Raw genomic sequence first — 10,341 nt, forward strand, 5'->3', positions numbered from 1 at the left:
TGGGCAAGTGGGGGAGCACCAGACAAGCTGCTGGATCTGCAGCGCCTGGACGAGCGGCGCACAGCGGCGGAAGCCATTCCCCCTGTCCCCGCAACCCCCAGATGAGCTGTAGAACCGTCCCATGTCCGCCCTGACTGGGCAGCAATTGTCCCAGCCCCATGCCTCCCTCACAGACTTTGATCTCCTCCCCCTTCCCCCTGCACCAGACTTACCAGCTGGAGGCAGCTTTCCACGCTGCCAGGCTGGAAATCGGATTGGCATCGGCCAATATGCCTCCTTAAAAATCGGCTATCGGTATCAGCTGCAAAACATCAGTGCACCTCTAATTCCAGTGCATTTGTCAAACTCAAACCTTTGAATTTTGGCTTGTATGTTCATGTCTTTCTTTTTTGAAAGCTACAATAATTGTATTACTCACAACTGGATGTGCTACTTATTTTATTTGCCTTATGCATCTGCTGTGTCTAGAATATTAATAAATGAAATGCTTTTCATTCTAAATATCTAACCATTTAGGCTGTCAAACTTTTATTTATTTGTAGTTTCTAAAGGTTAACTGTTTAGGTGTTCTGAGTTTCTCTTCTAGCATTTAATTGTATTTTATCAATTCCTTTCTCCTCTCTCTCTACGTTCCCTGCATTACTGACCTTTTTATAAAGAAGCTGACACAAGACTTGGGGTTGGATTTACTTCATTCTGCTTAGAGCCTTCATTGCATTGGCATAGATTGCCTAGAGATGCTGTGGACTCTCTATCCATGAAAGTTTCTAAAATCAGATTAGACAAACACCTGACTGGAATGATTTTAACAGGAATGATCCTGCCTTGAGGAGTGGGTTGAACTAAGTGACCTCTTGGGCTAAGTACAGGCAGTCAAAAAACCTAAGGCTAAATCGATTCAGTCTTTGTAGGTTAGTCTAAACTGCAGAGATTAAATTGAGAAACACTGGACACACATTCACTTTTGATTCAAGAAATGCAATCACGTGCTTGCAGTGGCTCAGGACAGAAGCTAGGGGTATGCTAGAGACCAGTTCTCTGGCACATAGCCAGCATGTGCTGTGTATTCACTTCCTTTTCCTGCTGCCCCAAAGGTCTCTGGGATTTGCGGTCCAGAATTACAACTGCAGGGTTGCTCATCACTTCCTCTTCCTGCTTCCAAGTGCCTCTGAGATTTGTAGTCCACAGTTGCAGCCAGCAGTAACTTTCAGTAAGTTTAGCAGGGTAGGGCAACTCTTTACTTGGGGGAAGGGGGGCTTAGCCAAGAGAAGGCAGGTTTACCCCTGCCCCCGGCCTCAGATCCGAGGTGGGTTTGCCAGAGTAGGGGGCAGTCCCTGCCTCCTTCCTCTTCCCCCCCTTCCCCCCAAACCCTATTCTGCTGAAGCAGACAGCCCAGCCCAGGGCAGGAAGGCATGATGGGGGACTCTGATTTAACTTAAAACAGGAAGGGGTCTGGGACAGAAGCTTCATAAACCAGTTGGACCTAAATCAGTTAAGTCTGATACTGCATTCAACCAGATTTATCTTAAACCAGTTTCAGCCATTTTGAAACTGGTTTATGTGCACTGAACTTCTGTTCTGTTACAGGTTTAAACTAGTTTCTGATGACTTAAAGTAGTTTACCTGTAACTTGTGTCCCTAGCCTTGAGGTCCCTACTAGCCGTATCTTTCTATGATACTTCATAGTGTGGAAGTAGAATCATGATCTGGAGCTTACAGATGTTACTGCAATATAACAACAGTGTAACCTCTTGTTCTTTGGTCTGTGCCATAGGTTCCCAAACTTTTTCTTTACCAGTTGCCCACTTACCACTACCAGCATACATTTATATTTAACCCCTTAAATGCCAATTACAGGAAACCCTCACTATTCACAGATTTGGCATTTACAGATTCGAATATGTGGGAGCTTTGTTCTTGCTGCCACCAGGTTCCTGCAGCCGCCCCATGCTCCCGCCACTGCGCTCCCACCGCTGCCAACGCAACTGTCATCATCCCCGTCCCTCGTCCGGTCCCGTCCCCCCCCCCAGACGCCAGGGGCACACGTTGTTCATGATGCGGTACAGTACATATTCACAGATCTCACCATTCGCGGGGATCTCTGGAATGTATCCCTCGCAAACAGTGATGGTCTGCTGTATTATCATGAAAATTAAATCTGCCATTAAACAATTTCTCCTGCATACCCCATAGAGTGTTGCATATCCCCAGGTATGCGTACCACAGTTTGGGAACCCCTGCTGTATGCTAACTCTCACAGCTCCATATTATATCCAGTGCTTTTTTCATGTCAGAACTTCAGCTCACCCCAACTTCTTCTACAGTGTAGTTGTCAAGCACTAAATTAATCTGTGACATTATATCAAAGAAGTAATGCAGAATAAATTGAGTTGAATATCAAAATAACACAAAAAATGTACAAAATTGCTCATTTCATACTAATTTTTTTTAAATATATATTATTTAAGTGTACCTCAAGTTTCTGTAGATTTTGCAGCCTGCCATAGTACAGTGCTGCAGAATTTGGATAATATTTAACATACAGTATACTGTGTCTTTGATATTCAGGAGATATAGATAATTTTTAATCTCTGTATAATTTTACTTTACAGTTATAGCTTTGCTAAAAATCTGTTTCTAAATTAAGTGAAATATTTCTAAATAAAATCCCCACTTTGTTATTGTTTATTCAAAACAATAGCTGCTGTTCATGAAGGACTTATATTTAGTGCTTTCTTGAAAGAATGCTAAAAGAGGGGATGCAAGCTGCATTCTCAATGTGTTGTTGACCTTGTCAGCTGCCAGTACCTGGAGTATAGTTTTTTTAAAGACTAATAACCTTGAAGAATAAAAGCGTTTACAGTTATATAAGAGAAAGCAAATTATAATTATTGTCAACACATGTCCAAGGCATAAGATTTCCCCCTGTCATGTTGCATAACATGGTATAAGAACATTATGAAAAGCTTATTCATCAAAGGAGTCCAACATTGGCTGCTGTAAGAGGCTATGTCATAGGCTAGGGGTGTCCATCTTTTGGCACTAGTGGAACAGCAGATTTGGGAGGGGACAGGCAGCACAGCAGCAGATAGGGCAGGGAGCAGAAAGAGCAGCAAATTGGGCAGGGAGAACAGCTGGAATCAAAACCGCAGCAGACTGGACAGGGGAAAGGGATCAGAGTAGCACTTGGGGAGGGTGTGAGGCTGATTTGGAGTATACCTGCCAAAAAGGTTGGCCACCATTGTTATAGACTAGATGGATGGCTAGTCTGTTCAAATATGGCAAATGTTTAGTGTGCTGCTCCCGCAAAAACAAACAAAAACATACACAAAAGGAAGCAAACAGATGTCACATTAATTTTGGTTTCCATTTAAATGTTATAGGAAAACTGAGTCAGAGAATTAAGCCACCAACATTTTACCTGTTACTTCTGACCAGCTCCCTCACAAATTAAGATAACTTTAGCCTTGTCCTTCTTCCCATTTAACCTGTTACAAGCAAATTATAAAATTGTTTCTATTATTAGAATTTTTTGTAGAAAGGCCAAAGACTGAAATTGTATGGTATTTGCAGGGTAGAGTTGAGGTATGTTCATAGAATTATAGAAGGAAACTTGTATTGTCTCTTTCTGCACTACATTTGTTTTCAGCACGTGATTTTATACGTTTGCTTTCCCAAGCACAGCACTCATCCAATAAATAAAGAAATATATGGTTGAAAAGAGAGGAATTAAATTAAGATAGAGACATTAACTTATTTTTTCAAACAGCATGTCAGAAACAGCTTAAAAGAGGGGTTGGCAGTGTTTTTTGGCAATGCCAAAAACAACCACAGCCTTGCCTTGTAAGATGTTGGCAAGCCAGGGGCAGATGGCAGGAGAGCCACTGCAGCCCAGCCCTTTTTCCCGCCATCCACCCCAAGGCGCACACACCAAGCAAAATGCTTTCCTGTGCCACGTTCTGGCACATTTACCCTGGGTTGCTTACCCCTGGCTTAAACCTGAAGTAGGAATATAAGTGAATAAACTTTGCTGCTGGGTGAGATGAGATGAAAAGTTCTACCCAACACATGAAAGAATTTCTGAATTCTTTAGGAATTAGATATTAGCAGTTTTAGAATCATATTGTTGAAAGGGAGCTCAGTAGGTCATCTAGTCCAAACCACCTGTTCAAGGCAAGAAACAGCTGTCTAAACCATCCTACAAAAATGGCTTTCTGACTTTCACCTCAAGTTGCAGTGACAGATCCCACAGTCTCTCCAGGTAATCAGTTCCTGCATTTAGCCACTCTCCTAGATGAAAAATTATTTCTAATATCCAACCTCAATTTCCTTTGCTGTAATTTAAGCCCAGTAGTTCTGCTTTGAATGATACTGTAAAAATGACACTTCCCAACTCAGATTTTTTCTGTACGTGTTCAGGTTCCAATCTGTTCACTTTAGAGACGAAAGGTGAAATCTCCATTTTTTTTTCACTCTTTTAATCCAGCACAGCTATGCAGCTAACGTTTGAGAGAGTAATTATTTTCCATTTTATCTACAGAATTGTTTAAATTCCCATCAGTCACACCTATGCCAAGTCCAATGAAGGAAAAAGGGAGTATTACTATATTATTAACTAGCATACCCCATTTTCCTTCACTGGGCGTGATTTCCTTCACAGGTGTGATTTGGCCTCCACAACTTTTGTTATTATTGACATATGATGTAGATTGCTACAGCTGGGCTTAAAGGAGTGGCATCTAGCATATTTGATTCAACAATCAGATTATGAACATGGAGCCCCATTTGAATTCTTTATCTCAGAGTACACTTTCACTATATAAAAATTGTCTGTTGCAGCACAGGGTAGATTTCCAAAACGGCCTTCGCATGAAAATTCCACCTTTAAATCTCCACTTACTTATGGGTTTTTTTGTTTAGAAATGTGTAGAAGTAAGATTTACAGTTGGTTCATTCTACTAGGGTAATGAGACTAGTGTTAAACTCTTAGATCTGAAAAGAATTTCTGCTTTCCGAAGAAAAATCAAAACCTGGGTTTGGAAGTGTGAAGACAAGGGGGAAAAATAGATCTCAACACAACCTTAGACTTTATGCATAACTGTCCATGATAAATAAGCCAGAAATACATATGAAAATAGAATCGGAACTCATGGTAGAGGTGATATCTTTTATTTGACCAACTAGATATTTGCAAAAATATTTCTTTATTTGCAAGCTTTCGGGTACACTCTTCATCAGGCATAGGGGAATGCAAAGATTGTAAAATTTCTCCTAGATGGAAATGAAAATTCTTATTTCACAGGAGATTAGATGTTGTAAGATCTCCTGTTTGGAAAAGTTCATTTTGTGCAAATTAGGCTCAGATAAAAGTTAGCGGTTTTGAATAGATGGGTTTAACATTTATTTTTCCTCTGTTTTTGATGCATACAACTTCACATAATTTATCCTGCTTTACTGTATTCCTCTTCACTTGCTAATGTTGGAAGTGGATTCATTGACTAAGATTCTAGATAGCACTTTTCTTTTTAGGTGTTTTTACTTCAAAAAAACTTTCTCATATGCCTTGTAAAATGTATTAATGATTTAGTCTTTCACACAAAGCAAGCATATAATCAAAGATCCCTTTCTGTACCTTAGAAAGTCACTTCAAGATTTTGGCAGAAGTCAGTCTTATTTTTAAAAGTTACTAGGTACAGGAAAAATAGATGGTATCTGAATTGTTGTAGTTCACTGGTATGATTAAGAGGATTTGTTAAATACCTTTTATACAATGGAGAAAACTTTTAAAAGAGAGTCTTAAAAGTAAAAGCACCCCCTACCCCCCCCCCAGAAAGAGGAAAAAGTCAACTTACTGTTGAAATGCAGACTTACACAATATGGCTGATTTTATCTTTTTTTAGTGGGTTGGACTACACAAAGATGTTAAGAGTTCTATGTAGTTGTTGAGCTATAGATCCTGGATCTTTTAGCTCAGGCTCTACTTTGATTTTACATTTCTTCCTTGATAGTGATTTCTCCATATACATTGAGTTACACTTTATTGTGGATCTTTTTCTCAAATGAGCTTTTTTCTTCCCAGTCTTGCTGTTGCTTCTTCTGTCTGATCCTAAGTCAATACCATGTCAGTCTTACCCTTTGCTTCAGGCCAGATCCAGACCATAGGGCTCCTCACAAGCTGGATTGGTAAAGCCAGTGGTAGCTGCAGCAGCAAACTAAGCAGTGGCGGTTCCAAGGGGCCGCTGGGCCAGAACAGCTTTATCAGCACAGCCCTTGCTCGCCCTCTTGCCACCAACAGCCATATTCAGCAGAACTCTCTGAATACTGCAGAGGGCCTCAGGCCCCTGCTAAATCCACCCCTAAATTCGCTGGCATTCCAGTACCAGAGGTTGAGTGGAGCAGTCTGCAGGCCGTACATTTGCCATCCTTCATCTATACAGATAATTTGTGAAGTCACGCATTTAGTGTTAGAATTTCACTACACAGTCAAATGATGTTGGGTTGTTGAGGAACGAGCACTTGTTTAACTATAAATGTCATATAATCATGAAGGCACATTCTTACATGCAAACAAATGGAATACAGTTGTAGTTATATAGGCTGCTTGCAGATGTTAAAAAACAAAAAGGCTTTACTGGAAGAAGCAGCATGTTATTTTGACTCGGCTCCGCAGCATCTCTATAGATGGGGCACTTCAGCGGGGCTTTTTGGCGCTTTTATCTAAAGTCGAGTGAGTCAGCTATTAAATAAAAGGGCCAAAAGAACCCCACTAAAGTGCCTGATGTGTACAGACATTGGGGGAGCCAAATCCAAGCCTCTTCTGGGCCTGCACTGGGCTCAGTGCAGGACCATGCTGAGTTTAAAGTAAAACACAGCTTTTTTTTTTTTTATGTCTGCAAAGTAGCCATACTGGGCACTATTCTCTATTTAATATATTTTCTTTATTGGAATTACAGTTATTTGCTTGTTTGGGCTGCTTAATTCATACTATTTTACATTTGGGTTTACATTCCTACATGACTCCTGTTAATATTATTTTTCTAATTCTCTGAAAATCAAATATTTGTAATAAACATTTCGGTACTAGTAACTCAAATTATCACAGTTCTGTGATAAAATTATTTAGTTCTGTGTTTTGGTGTGCCATGTAAAACTGGCTCAAAAATTTAGGCTGGGCTACTGTAATTCTGTTTGAGGCCAGTAGGCATTGTTGTGTTTATAGATTGGCCACATGCTCCAGCTGCCTATAGTTCTTATTCCTGACTCGAAATAACCTATGGGGCAAAGGAAAAGGAACCAGGTTAGGACTGCACTGGAGAGCTAGCCCAGCAAAGCAAAGCAACAGCTCCAGCTCAAGGTTTGTCACCAAGGGAGGAATCCACAAAGGAGGAAGGAAACATTCTGGAAGATTCAGCTTTTTCCCCTGACTTCTAACCTACCCTCAGCCAGAGAGTAAGTAAGGAGCAGAGTAGTTTGGAGGCAGAAGGCTGCTTGAGACTGTCAAAGGGATCAGATAAGAAACAAAAATTATGTTTTCTTACCATTTTTCACATTGTATAGTTGGCAGTACTGCACAATACCAGACCATCTTATGTGGTGTTACACTTTGTAAGAAGAAGGTGTTACTGGTATTTTTTTTTTCTTGCTTTTCACTAGCAAAAGCCTAAAATGTGACTAGAACATAGATTTGTCTGAGACATTTTTACAGCCACATAAGAAATGAACCTGAGTATTAAGGACTATTTTAGGTCTTGGAAGTTGCACTAAATAACATAAAATATTTCTTATCTTTCTTTCTTCTGTTTAAGGTCCCACACAGAATGATAGCTCCAGAACAAGAAATGAAACAAGGTATAGGACTTGGTTTTTTTACTCACTTGTTCTTATACTGCTTATAGTTATTACAAATCTCAAAAACTATAATTTTTGATGAAAAAGAAAAATTCAGCAATTTGTAAGCAGCTAAGAAATACTTTTCATAATATTTAGTTAAGGCATCTTCTAAAATGTGAGTAGAACTTGGAAAACCTTACCTCTTTTGAGTTTTTAAGTGATATGTTATTTAGATGATCTTATTTTACAGTATGCATTTTTAAAATCTATTTATGGTACATTCAGAAAGTGCATCTACAAACAATAGTTCTAAATTGAATATGTTTGTCATTTTAATAAGTAGGGATGGACAGACAGGAGGGGAAGAGGAGAGGAGTTACACTTGACATACGATTGCTCAGAGCTCAATATAAAGCTGAAGATAGGCCTGTTGAGTGTCCCTGGGTTAGGGTCAGAGGGGAAAGGAACAAGGGTGATGTCATGTTGGAGGTCTGCTATAGACCACCAAACCAGGAGGAAGTGGTGGATGAGGGTTTCTTCAAACAGCTAGCAAAAGTTTCCCTATCACAGGCCCTGATTCTCATGGGGGACTTTAGTCCCCCTGACATCTGCAGGGCGGGCAATACAGCAGTGCACAGGCAATCCTGGAAACTTTTGGAGAGTGTTGGGGACAACTTCCTGGTACAAGTGTTGGAGTGACCAACTAGAGGCCATGCTCTTCTTGACCTGCTACTCACAAACGGGGAAGAATTGATGGGGAATGTAGTAGTGGGTAGCAACTGGGGCAGCAGTGACCACAAGATGGTAAGAGTTCAGGATCCTGAGGAAAGGAAGGATGGAGAGCAGTATAATAAGGACCCTGGACTTCAGAAAGTGCCAGAACAAACCGTCCCGATGAACAGGAAGACTAGCAAGTGTGGCAGAAAACCAGCTTGGAACTCTTCAGTAAACTAAATCACAAAAAGGAAGCTTATAAGAAGTGGAAACTTGGACAAATAACTAGAGAAGTATATAAAAGCTTTGCTTGGGTATGCAGGGATGAAGTCAGGAAGGCCAAAGTGCAACTGGAGTTGCACCTAGCAAGGGATGTTAAGGGTAAGAAAGAAGAGTTTCTGCAAGTATGTCAGTAGCAAAAGGAGGATCAGGGAAAGTGTGGGTTGCTTACTGAATGGGGGAGGCAGCCTTGTGACAGGATGCAGAAAAGGCAGAAGTGCTCAATGCCTTCTTTGCCTCAGTCTTCACAGGCAGTTAGCTCCCAGACTACTGCACCTGGCAGCACAGTTTGGGGAGGAGGTGAGCAGCCTTCAGTTGTGAAGGAACAGTTTAGGAACTACTTAGAAAATCTGGACATGTACAAGTCCTTCAGGACTCTCGGTGCATTCTGTCTGGGCCTGTGGACTTGTGGATGTTGAGCCTCTTGGGGTGTTCCTCTACTTGATCTACAACAATTGTAGGCACATTTCCTGCCCCCTGGATGGTTTGCATCCTGTCTGACAGTGTGACCCCTTTGGACAGGCAGAAGACCAACACAAAGTAATTGTTTAGGAGATTGGCCTTTTCCTGAGCATCAGAAATCAGCTGCCCTGTTTGATTTTAGCCAGGGGTTCAATGTTGCCTTTGTTTTTCCTCTGACTTCCCACATATCTGAAGAAGGACTTTCTGTTGTCCTTGATTCCCATGGCTAGCGTGAGTTTGGTTTTTGCGTTGGCTAGAGGTGCACTGATACATTGGTCCAATATCAGATTGTTACTGATTATAAAGAAAATTCACTGTATCAGATATCAGCCCGATGGGGCTGGTAATTTGGCCAATAAATGCTCATGCTGTGCGCAACTGCAGCACAGCACTCAGGCAGCAAGGAGCAGAGTCAGCAGCATGGAGAGCTGCCTCCAGCTGGTCAGTCCAGTGTGGTGGAAGGGGAAAGGGCATAGGGAGCTGATCAACACCCGTGGTCAGGGATGGGGCAGGGGCAGGTGCTGCTGCAGAGGGGGTGGAGATGTGGGGGGAGGGGAGGAGCTTCTGCCGCTGTTTGCACCCCAGGAGAGCACGGGAGGGCCCTGGATCTGCACAGGGAAGGGCAAGCTGTAGTCGGGGCTGCGCGGGGCTCTTCCTATCAGGGGCTGGGCTCAGAGCAGGCACTGACAGCACTGGGAGGATGCTGCATCCATCCCAAATTTCACTGCTGTTCAGCTCCCAGTGCTTCCGCCACCAGCCACAGCCCCCGTTCTTCCCAGCCCATAATTGAGCCGGAGCACTGCCAGGCGGCTGGTGGCTGTAACGCAAGGAGTGGAACGGAAGCGAAATCTGGGATGGATGCAGCATCCTCGCAGCGCTGCCAACACCCACTCCAAGCCCATCTCTTTTCTGGAGGGGCTAGATGTTTTTAAATCTGCAGGTCCAGATGCCCTCCACCCAAGGGTGTTGAGGGAGCTGGCAGGGGTCATCGCGGAGCCTTTGGCCCGGATGTATGAGCATTCGTGGTCATCTGGCCAGGTGCCAGGGGATTGGAAA

General features: G+C 42.2%; 1 protein-coding gene across 1 annotated transcript in view; it reads left to right on the plus strand.

The window, feature by feature from the left end:
* Nucleotides 1–10,341, plus strand: part of ITCH (itchy E3 ubiquitin protein ligase) — a gene marked incomplete at its 5' end in the record, with an annotated part of 79,964 nt that overhangs the window by 7,640 nt on the left and 61,983 nt on the right. Inside the window, one exon of the mRNA XM_014527023.2 lies at nucleotides 7,806–7,848. Within this exon, the coding sequence (XP_014382509.1) occupies nucleotides 7,806–7,848 (43 nt within the window). The remainder of the gene's footprint in view (nucleotides 1–7,805; nucleotides 7,849–10,341) is intronic.

Source organism: Alligator sinensis, unplaced genomic scaffold (genome assembly GCF_000455745.1).
Source record: "Alligator sinensis unplaced genomic scaffold, ASM45574v1 scaffold690_2, whole genome shotgun sequence".
Classification (NCBI taxonomy): Eukaryota; Metazoa; Chordata; order Crocodylia; family Alligatoridae; genus Alligator; species Alligator sinensis.